Source organism: Mustela putorius, unplaced genomic scaffold (genome assembly GCF_011764305.1).
Source record: "Mustela putorius furo isolate JIRA1106 unplaced genomic scaffold, ASM1176430v1.1 tig00000174_pilon_pilon_pilon, whole genome shotgun sequence".
Taxonomy (NCBI): Eukaryota; Metazoa; Chordata; class Mammalia; order Carnivora; family Mustelidae; genus Mustela; species Mustela putorius.
The window spans coordinates 911,040-932,056 of record NW_025421304.1 but is presented as its reverse complement, the minus strand read 5'-3'; the positions used below and the strand labels follow the sequence as shown (position 1 = coordinate 932,056).

Genomic DNA, 21,017 nt, shown 5'->3' with positions numbered 1-21,017 from the left:
GAAATTTTCATAACAAAATGTTGAACAGAGAGGGAATACAATCTGAGATGCTTTTAAGGAAGAAAACATGAAACAAATATCTGAAGGAAGTATTAAATACTGATTACAATCTCAAGACTTGTTAAAAGAACTACAGTAGCTCTACATTCTTTCTTCCCTGATTGTGTGTATGAGTGTGTATGAGTGTGTGTGTGTGTGTGTGCATATTTCCTCCCTTTTCCTCTTTCTTGATCCTGATTTACATAAGGTCTTTTGATGGTGATTAAAGATAAAATATATATTGTAGCTTAAACTAGAGTGGAACTATGACTAGAGAAGAGGAATAACCACTGCAATGACTATGCGTATTCCCTTTTGGGAGAGGGTAGTTATTTTAAAAGTTTTTTTAAAAAAATTATGAACAATTTAAAACATGCACTAAAAGAAAAGAGTATAGACAACTATTGATACTTTGCTGTCATTCTTCTCCCCCTCACTTCCTCCTCTCCCACTCCTCCCCCTCCCCCAACTCCTCCTTCTTCCTTTACTCCATCCCCTAATTTTTTCTGGAGTATCTAAATGCAAATCATATCATTTCACTCACAAACCCTTTAATATGTCTGGCAAATAAAGATCTCCATTTGAAATAACTGCACTCTCTTTACCACATCCAACCACATTAACAAAATTACTTAATATCTAATACCCAATCCATGTTCAATTTTTCATGACTTCCTTAAAATATCTATTCAGTTATCTGTTCAAGGCTGGACCCAAGAACGTTCCAGGGGATTTCCAAAGAATTTCCAAAGGAAATTCTTCCTTTCTTTCCCTCCTTACAATCACACTAATTTATTGAAGAAATTTAGTTACTTGTCCTGTAGAATTTTCCACATTCTGATTTGGCCAATTGTGATCTTCACTATACCACTTAAAGGGTTTTTAAATTCATTTTATTTCCTATCAACTGGCAATTAGATCAAGAGGCTAAAATAATGCAGGTTCAATGTTGGGAAATATATCTTAAGTAGTACTTTTTACTTTCTATGGCATCGTATTAGGAGGCATATTAATACCATATTGTTCTAATTTATTTTTGCTAAGATTGGCCAACTAGTTCAGGTGTTGTCAACCTGATTACCTTTTGAAATTCCCAGTCACCCATTTATTATGGATTGTTGCTAAATCCATTATTTTATTAAAGGATGCCAAATTTAACTTTCTAATCCTGTCATTCTTTCTGAATATATTAGCTAATTATTTTATAATAAAATTTCCTCTATTTGATTATAGCCTGTACAGAAAAATCATGATAAATGCTTGGCTCTGTGTCTTATTGAAATTTCAGAATGAACTACTATGCTGGCAAACCCCATAAAGGGCTCTATCACATTTTTTCATTTTGAATTTAGGAAGTTTTACCTACAATCATGGTTTCAACCCAGTGCAATAGTTTTTGATGCTTAAATTATTCTATTTTTGGTCAGTTTCTTTTGGTTGATGATCCTATGGTCTTTGATAGCTTTATTGCTTTTAGGCACAATAAGATGTTTCATGATAACCATATATACATTTCTTCCCCTTGACCTCTCTTACGTCATTTCTTCAAGGAGCCCTTGCTTCTTTTTTTTTTTTTTAATAGAAAACAGAATTTGGAAACTACAGTCTGGATAGTTGGGGAGCTCACTCCTTCTGTGTCATGAAAGCTTTTGAATCCTTTGGCAGACAGAGGTAAGAAATACATACTTCCAATTCAAATGAAAGATTAAGATATTTTACTTCTTTATGTTTTTCTTTAAAAAAAAATCCTGAAATTAAGTTATGTAAAATGAAATTAAGTTACATAATTAATTTTGGACTCACCTAAAGTCCAATATTACTATTAACAAGACTAGGAAAGGCTATAAATATAGCATGATGTGGAATCAAATTCATTGTTTTTGATATATAGGTTTGCTGTTTCCATTTGACTTCATTTTTTAAAAAAGATTTTATTTTAGAGAGGGAAAGCACATGAATGGCGGGGTGGTAAGGGCAGAGAGAGAATCTCAAGCAGACTCCCCACTGAGTGTGGAGCATGACACAGGGCATGATCTCATAACCCTGAGATCATGACCTGGGCTGACCTCAAGAGTGGGACACTTAACCCAACTGAGCCAACTGTCCCAACTTAATTTTTAAAATAAAATATCTACATGGGTCTGAAGTCAAAATAGAAATCAAGGTATAACCAAAGATAACTATCTTTCATCCTTGCCCTCTCCTAACTGTTGTTTCATCTTGAGATTTCTTGTTGAAAGTACATGCATATACTGTATTCCTCTCTTCTTTCACAAATATTAGCATAATTACATATAATTTTGAACTTACCTATTTTTCATTTAACATATCCTGAAGATCACTCCCTAGAACATAGGTACACAATATCCCACTGTATATTCATATAATTAATTCAGCCAGTCTTTTGCTGGTCATTTGGGTTGTTTCCAGTTTGTTGCATTTACAAATAGTGTCTTTTTTTTATTTTATAAAGAGTTTTAAAAAAATTTATTTATTTGACAGAGAGATAAATCACAAGTAGGCAGAGAGGAAGCAGAGAGAGAGGGAGAAGCAGGCTGAGCAGGGAGCCTGATGTGGGGCTTGATCCCAGGACCCTGGGATCATGACCTGAGCCGAAGGCAGAAGCTTAACCCACTGAGCCATCCAGGCACCCCACAAATAGTGTTTTTTAAAAATTCCTTTGTGTATACCACATTTTGTAATTTTACCAGTGTATATTTGGGATAGAAGCAAGGTTGCTGGTCTTATGATAAATGCATGAGACTACACATGGACATTACTTGATTCCCTCCTATATGAATTGTACTATTTTCCATCTTCATCAGCAATTTGAAAGTCCTTTTCTAGTCTTGCCAATGGAGTATATAAATACACTTTTTTATTTTTGCCCATCTGATTGGGATGAAGTGGTATCTTAGTGTGTGTAACTTTCATTCTTATCTCAATTTTTAGACTCTTTAGGAATATTAGTCTGTGATATAGTTGCAAATATCTCCATTTTGTCATTCTCCTTTAACATTTAGTCCTATAAAACTACTTTTTTCCTTCTTTATTTTTCCTGGATTTTTTTTTTAAAAGAAAGCTTTATTTATTTGACACTTAGAGAGAGAGATAGCAAGAGAGGGAACACAAGCAGGGGAATTGGGAGAGGGAGACACAGGCTTCCTGCTGATTAGGGAGCCTGATGTGGGATTTCATCCCAGAACCCTGGGATCATGACCTGAGATGAAGGCAGACACTTAATGACTGAGCCACCCAGGTGCCCTTCTTCTGGATTTTTGAGACATAATTGTTGATAACTCCATTCGGGACTATAAAGGAATTTACCCATATAGTGCTAATAAAGTTTCCTTTTTTAAAAATATTTTTTACATTTAGATATCTTGATTTGTTGGGAGTTCATCTCATGTTAAACTGCCAAGGATAAATCTATTTAATTTTCTTTCCCATAAATTTTATCCAACTGTGCAAATAGTAATTATTAAAAATTCTTTCTCAAAATGATTCTAGCAGAATGGTTACTGCAAAGAAAGGTGATTAGGGAAAAACTAAGGAATGTTCTGTCATCTCTAAGGTAGACTAGAGAAGACACTATCCAAATTCACAAACATACCAATGGAAAGGGGTTCAAGAAACGTACCTGCAGCATTCAGGGAGATCCAGGAATTCACAATGGAGACAGAAGTACCCGATATGCACACAGATACTAAACTCAACACAGAAGTTAAGGTGAAAGGAAAAAGGAAAGCCCCACATTTACTGTATATGGATGTCCAAAAAGTTATTTTTCTCAATATATTCATCACCTTAAAAAAATAGTAAGCATGAATGAAAATGGGTGGTTTATTAAAAGTAATTTAAGAAAAAAATTTCATTTTTACCATGTGAGTTGAGAAATTCCACAGAAGACAATAATTTTGGAGGGAATTACTGTTCCCTAATACTATTTAGTTACTGTTAAAGAACTGAATTATAAATGTGCTAAATACATGTATATAAGCTGAACATTCTTTAACTTATGTAATACTAAAAGCTACCAAGAAGATACTCTTAGAATAAATTAAGTACTGAACTGATAAAGGTACATCTTCATCATTGCTATCTTTCAGTTTTGTGTAAACTACAGAATTATCACCCATCCATATCAGAGTTTAAATGTTCTTGGTAAATATCATATGACTACTGTGTTAGTTTTTTTCTATGTATGTTCACGAGTGAAATTATTTTGGGATTTGTTTTTCAAGGGCTACTCCGTATCTAATTTTATTATCAGAATATTGTTCATCTTTTAGCATCTACTCAGAATTTTTCCAAAGGATCTTCTGTCTTTCAGGGGGTAGCCTGTACAATTATCTGTACAATGTTCCTACATGATTTTTGAAGATTATTAAAGATTTTTTTCCAATTACTAAGTTTTTTTGGCCCCTTCCAGTTACTCTTAAAATTTAATCATTTAAAGTGTTTTCCTAGAAAACAAACCATACTCTATTTAAAAGTTGGGTCTCATAAGGTTTATATATATTTATATGACCATGAAAAATATCCTCTAAAACATATACCAGAATTCTCCTTTCTTATCATAATGGGAAGGCATTGCCAAAGCCTAGTAATAATAGTTTCCTTCAAAGAAACATTTTAACTTAAAATTTAAAAAAAAAAAACACCCTACTTTTTATTGTTCTTTATTCTATGATTTTTGCTTTATTTTCATCAAAACTTTCCATTAATTCAAATGCCCATTGGGGCACTAGCTTGTTTACCTCAGTAATCATTATTTGACAAATATTTGGACTCCACAACATGACAGGCACTGTCATAAGTGCTGGAGATATAGTGGTGACAAGGAGTAAACTGCCCTTAATTGTTTCAGTTACATACACAGAGTAATTGCCATTGAGAACTGCCATGATCATGTTCATAGGATTTGATATATGAGATTCATTATCATTCACAACTAAATAGCCTATAATTTCACTTTTGATTTGCTTATTACTTTGATAATTATTTATATATGAAGTAATCCATTTCCAAGAGGTCGGAATTCATTTGGCCATTTTCTAATTTCTAAATCTTAATTGTGGTGATAAATGAATAGGACATTTGGCTTTAGAAATTTGTTAGAGACAGATCACTTCCAAATGCCTTTGTTTTTTAAAAAAATATTTATTTGTTTGTCAGATAGAGAGTGCACAAGCAGGCAGAGAGGCAGGCAGAGAGAGAGGGGGAAGCAGGCTCCCTGCTGAGCAAGGAGCCTGATACAGGACTTGATCCCAGGACCCTGGGATCATGACCTGAGCCGAAGACAGCAGCTTAACCGACTGAGCCACCCAGGCGTCCCCTAAATGCCTTTAAAAACAAAACAAAAAACATTGCTGGGCATTCAACAACCCCACTTTTATTAAAACAATAAGGCTTTCTTTATAGTATGGATTTTTTGGTGCAGCAAACGAATACTGATTCAAAGCTTTCATCCCTTCATTCTGTTTTACTGGTTTTTCTTCAGAATTATCCTACTGTTCCATAAGACATGTATCTTATTTGCATATTTGTTTATATTCATTATACTGTCAAGGTCTTTCTCATAGAAATGGTCCAATACTAAAATTAATGATGGTCATGATGTCATTTAAGTAGTCAAGCTCATTTAACCCTTATAATCAAATAAATAAGCAAACAGACACAGATTTGAGTTACTTTCCAAAAAATACAGATAAGATTTGTTGGAACTAAGGCATACCAAAGAAGGTGAATGACATAGTCAAGGCTTTCCAAGATTAATTACATAAGAGAAATTCACCTTTGGTATAATTTTATGAAAGTGTAACAAGATTTAAATAGTGATGGAAGGTTGCCCTATGTGAGTTAGATTTAAATTCTATGCAGCATAATATCAATGATGTGGAGAATGTTTTAAAAATGATTCAGAAGAGATTCACAGTGTCATCTTATTTATAGGGTTTTACTCTGATATTCCAAATGGAAAACCATTCAGTAAATGCTTTCCTGTATTAATGCAGTTTGCATTATGAATTCTCTGCTGTTGAGTGTGTTGTGTACTCTGACAGAGTTTTTCAGTATTACTTACACTTGTGGGGTTTCTCAAAAGAAGCAATTATTGGACATCAAGTAATGAGTCATGAATAAAGACTTTCTTATATTTTTATATCATTAAGATTTTATAAGAGTGAAATAAAGTGAGAGCTTGGAGAAAATGATGTCTCAAAATTTTTATATTCATAGGATTTCTCAAAAGTGTAAATATCCTGGTGTTGAGCAAAGTCTGAGTCCTGACTAAAGGTGTTGCCATAGTCTTTCCATTGATAGAGATTATCACCATTGTGAATTTTCTGTTCAGTAAAATATGGATGGTGACCAAAGATCTGTTTACTTTCCTTACATTCATAGGATTCTGTGTCAGTATGAATTTTCTTGTGTCTTGTAAGTTGCGAACCCCAGATAAAAGATTTCCCACATTCTTTACATACATAAGGTTCCTCACCAGTATGTATTCTCTGATGTCGAGTAAGTTGTGAACCCCAGAGAAAGGCTTTTCCACATTCTTCACATTCATATGGTCTCTTTCCAGTATGGATTTTCTGATGTCGATTAAGTTCTGAGCCACGAAAAAAGGTCTTTCCACATTCCTTACATTCATAGTTTCTCTCACCAGTATGAATTTTTTGATGTCGATTAAACTCTGAGCCATGAAGGAAGGTCTTTCTACATTCCTTACATTCATAGAGTTTCCTCTCATTATGAATTTTCTCATGTTGAGCAAGATACGAGGCCCAAATAAATGTCTTCCCACATTCCTTACATTCATAAGGTTTCCTACCAGTATGAATTCGTTGATGTCGAGCAAGATGTGAACTCCAGATATAGGCTTTTCCACATTTCTCACATTCATAGGGTTTCCTGCCTACATGAACATTCTGATGTTGAGCAAGATTTGAACCACGAATAAAGGCTTTTCCACATTCCTTACATTCATGAGATTTCTCACTAGTATGAGTTCTCTGATGTTGAGTTAGGTGTGAGCCACGAGTAAAAGCTTTTCCACATTCCTTACATTCATAAGGCTTTTCACCAGTGTGAATTCTCTGATGTTTAGTAAGATGTGATCGCTGACTAAAGGCCTTCCTACATTCATTACATTCATAGGGTTTTTCTCCAGTATGAATTCTCTGATGTCGTGTAAGATCTGAGCCACAACTAAAGGCCTTCCCACATTCCTTACATTCATAAGACTTCTCGCCAGTATGAATACGCTTATGGACACTAAGTTGAGAATGAAATCTGAAGGCCTTCCCACATTCCTTACACTTAAAAGGTTTTTCACCAGTATGAATCCTCCTATGACCAGTAAGACTTGAACGCAAACTAAACGCCTTCCCACATTCTTTACATTCATATGTTTTCTTAGCAGCATGAACTGTCTGATATTGAGTAGGTTCTGAGTCAGAAAGAAAGGTTTTCTCATATTCTTCACAAAATTTCTCCCTAGTTTGAATTACTTGATGTTGAGTACAGTCTGAGCCAGAAGGAAAGGCTTTCCCACATTCTTTAAATTCATTCAGTTTCTTTCCTGTATTCTGTTTGTGATGTATGTTAAAAGCTGTGTGATCGTTAAAAGTGGCCATTTTTTCATTGGTGAGTATAACCTGCTTTAAACATTCTTCCTGATTTTCCTGTTGTGTTTCAGACTGATCTTTGCTTTCCCAATCACCCCTAAAACATAAATATTCAAGGCTGTATTTTTTACAAATTTCGAATTGAGTCAATTCTCTCTCAAAAGTGATGTTTTTTGGTGATAACTTCTTGCTCTGACATCTGGACTGCATGTCTGAAAAACAAGAAAATAAATTCATACTGTTTTACTGTCCAAAAACAAACAAAATGTCTAATGTAGATATAAAAAGTAATCATAGGGGTGCCTGGGTGGCTCAGTGGGTTAAGCCTCTGCCTTCGGCTCAGGTCATGATCTCAGTCCTGGGATAGAGCCCTGCATTGTGCTCTCTGCTCAGCAGAAACCCTGCTCCCCCCCCCACCCCGCCTGCCTCCTGTCTACTTGTTATTGCTGTCAAATAAATAAATAAAATTTTAAAAAAAGAAGAAGAAGAAAAAGTAAATCCTAAAATACATAAGGCACACAAGTGAATGACTTAACAAATTCTCAAATTCTGGGCAATATGAAAAAAGGGCAAAAAATAAATAGAAATTTAAGAGAACTAATAAAAGTTGAGGTTATTAGATATATAAAAGCTTTGTTTTACTGAAATTCATCTGAGTAGTTAAATTAAAAACATAATTATTAAAGTACCACCCAGTCATGAAACGCCAGTGTAAAGATAAGACTGTTTCACTCAGTATGGTAAATCAACCCTTAGCATATGTTAGGCATTAAGAAAATAATTCTGTAGGGGCGTGTGGGTGGCTCAGTGGGTTAAAGCCTCTGTCTTCAGCTCAGGTCATGATCCCAGGGTTCTGGGATCGAGCCCCCACATCGGGCTGTCTGCTCAGTGGGAAGCCTGCTTCCCTTCCTCTCTCTCTGCCTGCCTCTCTGCCTATAAAAAAAAAAAAAGAAAGAAAATAACTCTGTAAAAAATACATTACAAGACCAAAAAAAAAAAAAAAAAAAAAAAAAAAAAGAAAAAAGAAAGAAAGAAAGAAAGAAAAAAGAAAAGAAAGAAAGAAATGGGGAGAATTTAGGATAGAATAAAGGATCTTGCAAAACCAGGTACTGGGAGGCACAATTGGGATCATTTAATCATAGGATTAATGTCACTTCCATCTTTACTGAAATGAGTACATATACTGCTTCCATATTACTTTCTGTACAGATAGAAGGAAATAAAAGTATATCTAAACTAACTCAAAGACAAATATGCAGAAATGTAATCAGGCTTACTTAATCATATTTCAATTTGCCTTTGTACAAGCAAAGACTTCACCCTGCTTATTTCCTCCACAGTGCATAGCCAAGTTCAACTTTCTGTCACATGACTCCACCAAGTTGCTTTTGTCTTCCTAAGAATAGCTGTATTGTTCATCCATTCTGCTTTATGCTTTCAAGCCCTTCCCTAGGTCTCTTCTTTGCTGTCTATGCAAAGCCACTGAAAATATTATAAAGTATCTACAAATTTTCAAGTACTTTGGAAGATACTATGATGAATGTTTTATATAATTCTGAGCTTAAAAACAGTAATGTTGGGAAACAGAATATCAGTCTAGTATGTGGGAAGTAATCTAGTCTAGAATTAACAGAGAGTAGGAACTCAGTAACAAAGGTATGTTGCATTTAGGTTAAAGGACATAATTATGGGTGATAGTTCAAAAAAGAAAATGGTTTGAGAAGTTGCCAAGGGCAAAGAGTCTGGCATGAGCTGGGAACAAGCAGGACCACTCTGTGACTCTTTTTTTAAAAAGATTTATTTATTTATTTATTTATTTATTTGACAGAGAGAGAGATCGTAAGTAGGCAAAGAGGCAGGCAGGGTGGGGGTGGGGGCAGGAAGCAGACTCCCCACTGAGCAGAGAACCCGATGTGGGCTCAATCCCAGGACCCTGGAATCACAACCTGAGCTGAAGGCAGAGGCTTAATCCACTGAGCCACCCAGGTGCCCCTGTGACTCATTTTTTATATGTGCCAGATCTGATGAAATTGTCAGATTTCATCTGTGGTTATTTTATAAATTCTCTACCAAATCTGTATTGGATATCAAACTTACTGGTAAAATATTTTAGATGAACAAAACAAGAAAATACCTCAACTACTATTACTTGAACATACTGAAGGGCTCAGCCAATTTTTACTATTCGTATTGTACTGATACTAGCATTTGGCTTAGAGATTGACAGACCTTATCTTAGGGGCTGAGAAGATAGAGATTAGTAATCAGGGTCTGTCAACAGGGCAGTCCTAAACATTCATCGTGTTTAGATACAATGGAAGGGCTATAATCATGGAATATGGGTAAAACAGAGGTAGATATACAGGAACTATAGCTCAGTTTCAAACCATCTCAGTGACTCAGGAGGGTGATGGATTGAAAAAGCAACCAAAATGTTCATGCCTTCAGGTACCTGATAGAAGCAAATAATCCTCTATGAAGGAAGGTACTTTAGGCAATAGTTTTACCAGTTTTACCACAACGTTTTGCAAACGCTATCTGGCACAAAATTAAATAAATAACCAGATAATATGAATGCAAACAGACATAGTATACATATATATATATAATATAGTGTATATTACATATAAAATAAAATATATATATATAATATTTTCAATCTTTATAATTTAGTGATTTCCAAAATGTTCTATAAATGGATTCATTTAGCATGTGACCTTTGGCATTTTTCATTCAGCACAATATCCTGGAGATTCATTCAAGTTGTTTCGGGTATTGATAGCTCAGAAAAAGAATGATTTTAAAACAAATATAACCTCTGGAATTTAAAAACATGATTCCAATAAGGAAATAAAACTTATTTTCTTTCCTTGATATTTCAAATTAAAAACAACAACAACAAAAAACCTCCTAAATAAGCAATTAGCAAGTACTGTGGGGGAAAAAAAAAATCTCCAAGAGTATGTTATTTCAATCTGAGTCCTGCCCATAATAGAAAATTCATCAATTAGCCTCAGCTTGCCAAATATGTGCCTTGTTGCCTTGTTTCCTTTTGACAGCCAAGACTTGTCTTTTATGACATTGCACTCTCTTTGTTGTCCTCCATTAGCCTTCAACTCTCTTCTGCTGCTCACTATTCACTGTAACCAGAAGCCACTTTCACCTATTATCCTGATTTTTTTTTAAATTTTAAATTTTTATATACATATATTTTTATCCCCAGGGGTACAGGTCTGTGAATCGCCAGGTTTACACACTTCATAGCACTCACCTGATTTTTTTTTAAAAGATTTTATTTATTTATTTGACAGAGATCACAAGCAGGCAGAGAGGCAGGCAGAGAGAGAGGGGGAAGCAGGCTCCCCTCAGCAGAGAGCCCAATACAGGGCTTGATTCCAGGACCCTGGGATCATGACCTGAGACAAAGGCAGAGGCTTAACACACTGAGTGACTCAGGTGCCCCTATTATCCTGATTTTCAATTAAGCAGCCTATCAGGCCGCTCTTAATGTAGAGCCTATTTTGCCAAAATTTATGGGCATGTTCCAGTCACAGAAGAGAATACAATTTCCTTAATAGATTATTTACTCTTTGTTAACCCTTCTGATCCCAAAATGAAATTGGAAAATCAATAAATGTTGGTTAAAAGAACAAATTGCTGGGATGCCTGGGTGGCTCAGTTGGTTAAGCAGCTGCCTTCGGCTCAGGTCATGATCCCAGCGTCCTGGGATCGAGTCCCACATTAGGCTCCTTGCTCCGCAGGGAGCCTGCTTCTCCCTCTCCCTCTGACTCTGCCTTCCACTCTGTCTGCCTGTGCTCGCTCTCGCTCTCTCTCTGACAAATAAATAAATAAAATCTTAAAAAAAAAAACAAATAAATTGCTAAGTGCAGGAAATGCAGAAGCAAGGAGAATTTAGGCAAAATAAGAAAAATTTAAGATATAGTAGGTAAGATAAAAACAGGGTCAAATATTTTTTTGGGGGAAAAATTTATAAATCTCTAAATGAAGAAATTTACAAATATCTAAATAAAAAAAGAGAGAAAGAAACTGTGTTAAAGCATTGATAAATTGACTACTGGAAAAAAAAGAATGACACCTTTTTATAACATGAGGGAAAGAAACTGAAGAGCCCTGAATTGGAGTGGTATTTGGAGGTGAAGAGAAGGGCCATTTGGAAATGCATGGTGAAGAGTTCTTTGACTCTAGGTCTCAGACTGTTAGCCACAGGTTTTTATCCTTTTTGGAGACTCGAGGCCAATATTTCAGAGATGCTGTTGTCTCACTAAACATCTGGGCTCTTATCTACAGTGATGGTTTCCCTGTGATAGCTCAGCCCTCACTCACCTGGGCAAGGTCCTCCTGTCTCATCCTGAGAAACCATCCAGGGCTCTTTCCCCTTCTCCAGTAAAGAGAACACATCTGGCTGATAAATGCAAAGTCCTGATCGGAGATAAGAAATAGGAAATAACCATGTGGTAAAGATTTCAAAATCTGCATCTAGTCCCTCAGTTACGAAGGAAGAGAGACAATTATAGGAACAGCAAGAAAAAGGCATGAAGTATTTCTAAAGGATAGAGCAGATGGAGGTTCCCAAACTTACCAAGCATAAACCATTTTCCCAGAAAGAAATCAGAAATTCCCTTAGATCCTTGAAAGACAATTAAAAAATTCACAATGAAGAAATCAGAAATTTCTAGGGTCAGGTTCTGAATCTTACCCAGTGAGATCATGTTACTGTAGTTCTCCAACATCACATCTCTGTACAAATGTCTCTGTTCCAAGTCCAGACACTCCCACTCCTCCTGAGAGAAGTCTACAGCCACATCCCTGAACATCATCAACTGCTGAAACAAACAACACAAGCATCATGGTGAAATCTTTCAAAATCTTTTAGATACAAGGGGGAAGAAATGAGAAGGGCACTGTGGGAAGTATACTCACTGAGCAAAAACTGAAGTTGGCTGCCTGTCGTATGGGGGAAATGACATGGAAATTAGTGTGACTGAAGCTGAGTGCCTATATACTCTTACAGTCTTCAGTTGTTCAGTCACAACATCCTTATGACCTTCCAGTGACAAGCACCAGACAACAGGATGGCAGTCCAGAATTAAGAGTTCTTTGTTGATACCGCTGGGATGCCATGCCAGGCTTACATGACTAACTCTAGATTTATTATGTGATAAGTGCTTCCCCCCTTAGGCTACTTTTAGTTGAATTTTCTATTAGCTGAAGTTGAAAAGATTCTTAGAAGACACACTTCTTAACTGAATACCATTTTCTGTGGGACTGTATAAAATCACAGGGTTCTAGGATAAGTAGCTGACAATCAGCACATGTCTTGTTTATGATATTAATCTCGCTAGGGGCGCCTAGGTGCTCAGTGGGTTAAGCCTCTGCATTTGGCTTGGGTCGTAATGTCAGGGTCCTGGATCAAGCCCTGCACTGGACTCTCTGCTCGGTGGGGGGCCTGCTTCCCCCTCTCTCTTTGCCTGCCTCTCTGCCTGTGATCTCTCTCTGTCAAATAAATAAATAAATAAATAAAATAATATTAATCTCTCATTGATTTCCTAGCAAGATCCCTGATCTCTCTGAACTTAACCTTTCATCAATCCTCTATTTAAAAGCATGATAAAGTGCCAATGAATAAAATGAATACCAACCAACACCAAGTCTCACCTCTACTGATTGAAACACCCTATCCTACAGAATAAATAGAAGTTTTCATGTAGTGTATCCCTTTGAGCCACTCAGTTCCACCTTGTTAAGCCACAGGTTTGAAAAGATAGTCTCTACTATTTCTTTTAAGGGAAAGCATTTCTCCTCATTCAGTGCTCTGCCAAAGTATTGGGACATGGGAGGTGCTGAATGCCATGCTGGAGAGAAGAGGGACACCTAGGAAAGGCAGTGGACTGTTTCACGAATATCACTTACCACGATGAATAGTGACTCAAGTAAGCAGCTTAAGGATAAAAAATAAAAGTATTCATCCAATGTGATATAAATGATTTTAATTTTGGCGAGAGGCAATTCCAACTCACATGGGCCATGATGACTTAAAATTCCAAGAATCGATCAGTCTTCTAGACTCCTCTCCTGGTGAAGTAGAGTCCTGAGAAAGCAGAGCTAGAAGGAAGGAATCATGAGAGGTCACGTTTTCCTCAGAGCTTTCAAATGGACTAAGAATGCCATTTTCTCCCTGAATAAAGGTCAAAGTGAGTCTACAGAAATCCTGGCCCAAACCAAAACCCAAGTGACTCTCATTCTCCCTCCCTTTCAGTCCTAAGTAACCACTATTTCACTTTCTGTCTCTATAGATTTCCCTATTCTGGACTTCATATGAATGGAATCATACAATATGTGAACTTACTGTGACTAGTGTCTCTCATTTAGCATAAATGAAGGTATTGGCTTTTGTCAGATGCTTTTTCTGTATCTATTAAAATAACCATGGGATATTTGTTTTTTATTCTATTGATATGATATATCCTATTAATTGATTTTTGGATGTTAAGACAACCTTACATTCCTGGGATGTATTCCACTTGGTCATGCTGTATAATTCATTTCATATGTTGCTGGATTTGGCTTACTAGTATTTTGTTGAGATTTATTGCACTCAAATTCTTTTTTTTTTTTTTAAGATTTTATTTATTTGACAGAGATCACAAGTAGGCAGAGAGGCAGGCAGAGAGAGAGAGGGGGAAGCAGGCTACCTGCCAAGCAGAGAGCCAGATGCGGGGCTCTATCCCAGGACCCTGGGGTCATGACCTGAGCCGAAGGCAGAGGCTTTAACCCACTGAGCCACCCAGGTGCCCCTGCACTCAAATTCTTATGAGCCATGCTTTGTCTGGTTTTGGTATCTGGGTAATACCAGCCTCATCAAGTAAGTTAGGATCCTAGTTGTATTCCCTAAAAATAAAACTAAAAACTAAAAAAATAAAAAATAAAAAGTGAACTCAATAACCCAACATGGGACTCAAACTCTCACAACCCCAAGATCAAGAGGCACATGCTCTTCCCACTGTGCTAGCTAAGCACCCCTGGCATATTCTTTAACTGCAGCAGAGAAGACACTGGGGAACTCAGAACTGATAGTAGGAGTCCTTCTGAACCAGGTTATGTTCTGAACTACAAAAAAAAACCTGGCTGTTCAAAGGAACCATATTTTATTTATTTATTTCTCATTTAAATTTTAGGAGTTAAGGGGCGCCTGGGTGGCTCAGTGGGTTAAGCCACTGCCTTCGGCTCAGGTCATGATCTCAGGGTCCTGGGATCGAGTCCTGCATTGGGCTCTCTGCTCAGCAGGGAGCCTGCTTCCTCCTCTCTCTCTGCCTGCCTCTCTGCCTATTTGTGATCTCTCTCTGTCAAATAAATAAATAAAATCTTTAAAAAAAAATTTTAGGAGTTAACATACAAGGCAATATTGGCTTCTGGAATAGAAGTCAGTGATTCATCACTTATATACAATACCCAGTGCTCATCATAACAAGTGCCTTCCTTAATACCCATCACCCATCTTGCCCATCCCTCCCCCACCTCCCTCTGTCAACCCTTAGTTTGTTCTCTATCATTAAGTTTTTTATAGCTTGTTTTACTCTCCCCTTTTTTTCATTTCCCCTTCCCATATATTCATCTTTCTTTCTTTCTTAAATTCTACCTATAAGTAAAATCATATAGTATTTGTCTTTCTCTGACTTACTTCACTTAATGTAATACACTCTAGCTCCATCCATGTTGTTGCAAATGGAAGATTTCATGCTTTATGATGGCTGAGTAATATTCCTTTGTATATATAAACACATCACATCTTCTTTATCCATTCATTGGGTGATGGACATTTGGCATCTCTCCATAGTTTGGCTATTATTGATAATGCTGTTTGAATCTGTATTTCTGTATCCTTTGGGTAAATACCTAGTATTGCAATTGCTGGGTCACAGGATAGTTCTGTTTTAAACTTTTTGAGGAACCTCCATATTGTTTTCCACAATGGCTGCACCAGTTTGCATTCTCACAAACAAGGCAAGAGGGTTCCCCTTTCTCTGTAGAGAAACTGTATTTTATTATTTTATTATTTTTTAATTTTTTAAAAGATTTTATTTATTTGACAGACAGACTCAGCAAAAGAGGGAATACAAGCACAGGGAGTGGGAGACGGAGAAGCAGGCTTCCTGCTGAGCAGAGACCCTCCCCCCCAATGCGGGGCTCAATCCCAAGACCCTGGGATCATGACCTGAGCCAAAGGCAGAGGCTTAACAACTGAGCCACCCAGGTGCCCCAAGGAACTCTATTTTAAAGAAATTGTTTTTTATTGTAGTTACAGAGGAAGGAACTCTTGAGCAGAAGAAACTAAAAACTACCTTTTCACAAGGAAAGCACCAGTGATAGCTATTCTGAGATAATCTATCACCTTCCAAAAAAATAACAAAATTAGAACCATTGTGTCCCAAGATATTGTTAGATATGCTTGAAAAGAGTGCTAAAAATACCCCTATGTATGAAGAAAACTGTCTAAAAGACATCAGAGAAGATTAAAATTATTATCCAACATTCCAGTATGAGTAAAAAATAAATAATTTATGATATAATCACAGCTCTGAGGCAGGACTACATGCACAAATGTTGTAATGATTTCAGGAATGGGGAAGAAGTGAGGGAGAGACTATAAGTGAGAGTTCGTTAAATACAAAAGTGAAAGAGGACATAGGCTGAATCACTTTAGAAATGAAGAACAAATAAGCACAAGGTATGACAAATACCACAGAAAGTGCATGGACAAAGAATACAGAAACTACCCTTTTACGAAGATGGCACCGAAAAAAGTTAAGAAGGAAGCCCCTGCCCCTCCCAAAGCCGAAGCCAAAGCAAAGGCTTTGAAGGCCAAGAAAGTGGTGCTGAAAAGTCACACAAAAAAAGAAGATCCACACATCACCTATGTTCCCATGACCCAAGATTCTGCATCTTGGAAGGCAGCCCAAATACCCTCAAAAGAGCGCCCCCAGGAGAAAGAAGCTTGATCACTATGCCATCATCAAGCTCCCCATGACTACTGAGTCAGCTATGAAGAAAAGAGAAGACAACAACATGCTTGTGTTTATTGTGGATGTCAAGGCCAACAAGCACCAGATCAAACAGGCTGTGAAGAAGCTCTATGACACTGATGTGGCCAAGGTCAACACCTTCATCAGGCCTGATGGAGAGAAGAAGGCATATGTTTGACTGGCCCCTGACTATGATGCCTTGAATGTTGCCAACAAAATTGGGATCATCAAAACCGAGTCTAGCTGGCTAAATCTAAATATAGTTCTTTTTCATCATAAAAAATATATACAGAAACTAGTGAGCACAACAAAATAAAAAAAAGAAAGAGATGACAATTATTGGGAGAAAACCATGAAAGTCAGAGATAATCCAACTTACAAATAAGCAGACCCAAATCAAGGAAGAGAATATTAAAAACTACATTTTTAACATTAACAGTAATTTCCTGAGATAAAACATGAATTTACATAATGAAAGACATAGTATACTGCAGGGAAAAATGATTCAGAACTGAGTGCCAAAAATTTTAGTCTAAAACCCATGGGAAATCAAGATAAAAATATCAAGTTACCTATGAGAAAAAGGAAATTTATTTGTTAACACTTCTCCACTGCTAAATTCAGAGCCCCAAATAGTGAGGTAGGAAAATAAATGACAGAATTGAAGATTTTATATGCAGCCAAGCTGTCCTTCAAGTATAATGGATATAAGAAGTTCTATGCTGCAACAGCTTAGGGAGTATTTTTCACAAGAGTGTCTTCTAAACTACTATACGACATATTTCCACCTTAAAAGAGAGAATAGCGAAAATTTCAGAAAATTTTTGATTGTATCATCACTTGGCTGTATATCTGATAAACTTTGATAAAAAACTCATTTTACAAATATGGGGAAAATATAAAGAGCAAATGCAAACTAACACACACACACAAAAGCAATGGCATCAGGGTGGTAGAGTTGGTTACATGTCTGACTCTTGATCTCAGCTCAGGTCTTCTCCTTAGGGTTGTGAGTTCAAGAACCCCACTGGGCTCTACACTGGGTGTGGAGCCTACTTAAAAATTAAAAAAAATTAATTAAAAAAAGAAAAGCAATTTGTTTATTAAAAAAAAAAAACAGGGGCTATGATCTTGAGCATGCTAAAATACTAAAGCCTATGATTCACAATAAAAATAATGATGACTATCTAGGTACTCCTGGGTGGCTTAGTTGGTTAAGCATCCAACTCTTGATCTGTGCTCAGATCATGATCTCAGGGTTGTGAGATCGAGTCCTGCATCAGGCTCTATGCTGGGCATGGAGCCTGCTTAAGGTTTGCTTTCTGCCTCTTACCTCTCCCTCCCCTTCTCTCTAAAAATAATTATTATTATAATGATGATGATGATGAATATATATCAACTAACAGCAGCAACTTTAATAAAGCAGAAGCTACAGGTTATGTAAGATAAAACTTCATTTACAGAGTATTTTAATGCATTTTTGTCAAGCAAAGACAAATTAAGTGGAAAACAAATACTACTGACTGGACATATATTAGATCACAAAGAAAAATTGATTAACTTCCGACATTAAAAATATCATAATACGGGGCGCCTGGGTGGCTCAGTGGGTTAAAGCCTATGCCTTTGGCCCAGGTCATGATCCCAGGGTCCTGAGAGCGAGCCCTGCATCGGGCTCTCTGCTCAGCAGGGAGTCTGCCTCTCTGCCTACTTGTGATCTTTGTCTATCAAATAAAAAATATATATATCATAACGCAGTAAAACTAGAAATTACAAGCAAAGAGGGGGCCTATGTGCCTTACCTGAATTCCTCAACTTTATCAATAGGGACTGAATTCCCTTAATGTCATAGTACTCAAGACCCCTTCCATAGCACTAAGGCTAAGACACTATACCACTGTATTAGTTTTCTATCACTAAGCAACAAATTAGCATAAACACAATGGCTTAAAACAATACAAATTTATTACCTTACGCTTAGGCAGTTAGGCAAAAGTCTGAGTTTCTCACCGGGCTAAGATCAAGGTGTCAGCAGGGCTGTGTTCCTTTCTTTATGCTTTAAGGGAGAATTATTTATTTCCTTATGTTCCAGAGTCTAGAAGCCACCAACATTGGCTCCCTTCCTTCAGCCAACAATTTTATTATCTCTGATCATTCTTCTTTGATTCTAGCTCCCTCTGACTCTAAACCCTTGGGAAAGGTTTACTGACTTTATGAATCCACTGGGCCTAATTGGATAATCTAGGATAATTTCTCCATTTCAAGGTCCTTAACTTAATCTTGTATGCAAAGTCCTTTTTGCCCTTCATGTAAAGCAAAATATTCACAGGTTCCAGGGATTAGGACCCATCTTTGCAGAGAGATGACTTTGCCTACCCCAACGACCCTTAAAGCTTCTGTCCTTGGCTCCTCTCTTCCTGATGGATACTCAAAAATCCACCTCTTTCTATTCTATCACTTCCTCTCCAACAGTCTTGAACCCAACCCAGAATAAACATCAATATTCCCTATATCCATGTTTATGTCCATCATAAACCTTAGATTCTCTAATAATCTCTCTTTTCAGACACTGTACTCCCACCCAATCAGTTGGATGTACCCCCTTTTCAGCCATCCCCAAATCTTGGCACTTTTTAGTATGCTCTCCGGAATTCATAATTAACTAATAACAAACCCCTCTTCTATATCCAACTTTCATTTCTTTGAATATTCCCTTCACGTTTGGGTCTAAGGGAAACGTGGCTCTCCCCAAAGGACTCTGCAGCCTTTTCAACATCTCCTTTTCCTACCCGCACCCCCTCTACCCCCACAGCTTCTTGCCATTGGGTCTGGGGGGGAGGGTATCATCCTTGTTCTTCTTACTTTCAGACTTTTCTCTTTTTCTCCTTCTAAAAATCTCTAGTTTGGAATTTCATGCCCTGAGATTATTCATAATATACCTCACTGCTGCTGACATCTACCAAATACAGGATATTGCTCCTTGTTCTTTTGAAAACCTGAGCTCACCGCTCACTCTCAGCAACACTACTACCCTCTTTTATTCTTGCAGTTGCACTACATCCACACAGATAAGCCCTTGCTTAATCATTCTTATCTGTATTTCTACTTTTCCCTCTCTTGTGACTCATTATCACCAATATACTGCAACGTTGTCATTCCCCACCCCACCCCCACTAGCTGGTGTTCTATTTCTCTGCTCGTATTTACAGAGAAATTCTTGGGATGTGTTCTCTACACTGTCCCCTATTCCTCTCCCCACATTCTGTATTACCCGACTCAACCCAACTAATGGCCATCACAGAAACTGCTCTCCACACATTTAGGAACAAGTGTAATTGTTACTAAAGGCAATATTCTTTGTTTCTGGCTCCGCAGCTGCTGCTACCACATTTACACACACGGTCAGGCATACAGTGGTGCAGTCACAATCATATACAAGCACAGTCACACCTGAATAGTCATGACAATCACCTACAGCTCCCCTCACCATCGGGCGCATGCAAACACACACACGTACACGCCCCCAACCCTACAGCTCCTAAGCGATTACCCCCACATCCCGCTCCCGTTACAATGTAGCACAAGCACACACAGATCCCATCCTGATCGCGCGGGAGCGGACAAACACATACACAGCTCCCTACAACCTTCTTTCCCACACCCTCTTGCTGGCAAAGTCTGAGACTCAGAAACATTAGTCCCTCACTGCTCACTCAGTGAGCCTTGGCTCCTCAGGGGTCATTGCGCTTCTGAGTCTTAGACTCTCTTACCTGACCCTGCGGTCCCTACAAGAATGTTCCGCGGGCACTCGGGCGCAATGCTTCCTACGGTCCTGAAAGCGTTGGTGCGCGGACAGGAAGCTGCCTTGGCTATGGTGGACATTGAAAAATGTAGTCAGTGCCTGGACAGCCTTTCAGAGCCCAGAGCCGACAATCTCAATTCACAGGCCTTGGCTTCGGCAACGACCGTCGCCCTCATAACTGCTCACATCCGGGGAAAAGGGCTTCCATGAGCTCCAGGCCGCGTTTGGAACGCAAAACTCCACCGAGGCCTCCACGCCGCTCCTCCACAAATTTGTGTCCAAGTGTGGGAACATGGACAATAAACCAATGCGGCCGTTACCGGAAGTAGCCTTGGACGCGATGGCCCCTGGGAAATGTAGTTTAGAGTTCCAGAACTACCTCAAAGGAAGGATTAATTCTTCCCGGCTTGGGTTCGCGTTCTGGGCATCTGACTGATACCGCTTGACAGAAAGGTCCTGTTAGTGCCAAGCGACCTGCAAGTCCTTACCATTCCCCGGTCTGAG

The 21,017-nt window shown here is 37.7% G+C and overlaps 2 protein-coding genes across 7 annotated transcripts in view; one reads left to right on the top strand and one right to left on the bottom strand.

Annotated features, from left to right (window-relative positions):
* The window catches only part of LOC106003388 (zinc finger protein 345), an 86,031-nt gene that overhangs the window by 35,933 nt on the left and 29,081 nt on the right, over positions 1–21,017 (top strand). For 2 of the 4 annotated variants that reach the window (XR_006605666.1, XR_006605667.1), the window contains exon 3: positions 1,622–1,710. The exons of 1 other annotated variant lie outside the window; for it this stretch is intronic. The gene's annotated coding sequence lies outside the window, so the exon portion shown is untranslated. Of the gene's footprint in view, positions 1–1,621; positions 1,711–13,984; positions 14,118–21,017 lie in introns of those variants that run through there. One more of the 4 variants, XR_006605668.1, reaches the window with a different exon arrangement.
* ZNF790 (zinc finger protein 790) lies at positions 5,335–20,831 on the bottom strand. Of its 3 annotated transcripts, none has more exons than XM_004764974.3 (5): positions 20,482–20,831; positions 13,709–13,793; positions 12,388–12,514; positions 12,015–12,110; positions 5,335–7,882 (listed from the first exon to the last, which is right to left on the bottom strand). In XM_004764974.3, exons 2-5 carry the CDS (start codon positions 13,715–13,717, stop codon positions 6,216–6,218), a joined length of 1,899 nt encoding a protein of 632 aa, XP_004765031.3. In that variant the 5' UTR covers positions 13,718–13,793; positions 20,482–20,831; the 3' UTR covers positions 5,335–6,215. The 3 variants fall into 3 exon arrangements, with proteins under 3 accessions (XP_004765031.3, XP_044932466.1, XP_044932465.1); XM_045076531.1 differs by having other exon boundaries at positions 12,388–12,511; positions 20,482–20,830; XM_045076530.1 differs by lacking the exon at positions 20,482–20,831 and adding an exon at positions 15,370–15,420.

Coding starts and splice junctions, on each gene's coding strand:
- ZNF790 (XM_004764974.3), bottom strand. Junction 12,111..12,387: donor CAGTAACATGATCTCACTGG/GTAAGATTCAGA, acceptor ATCTCCGATCAG/GACTTTGCATTTATCAGCCA. Junction 7,883..12,014: donor GACAGGAGGACCTTGCCCAG/GTGAGTGAGGGC, acceptor CTTGTTTTTCAG/ACATGCAGTCCAGATGTCAG.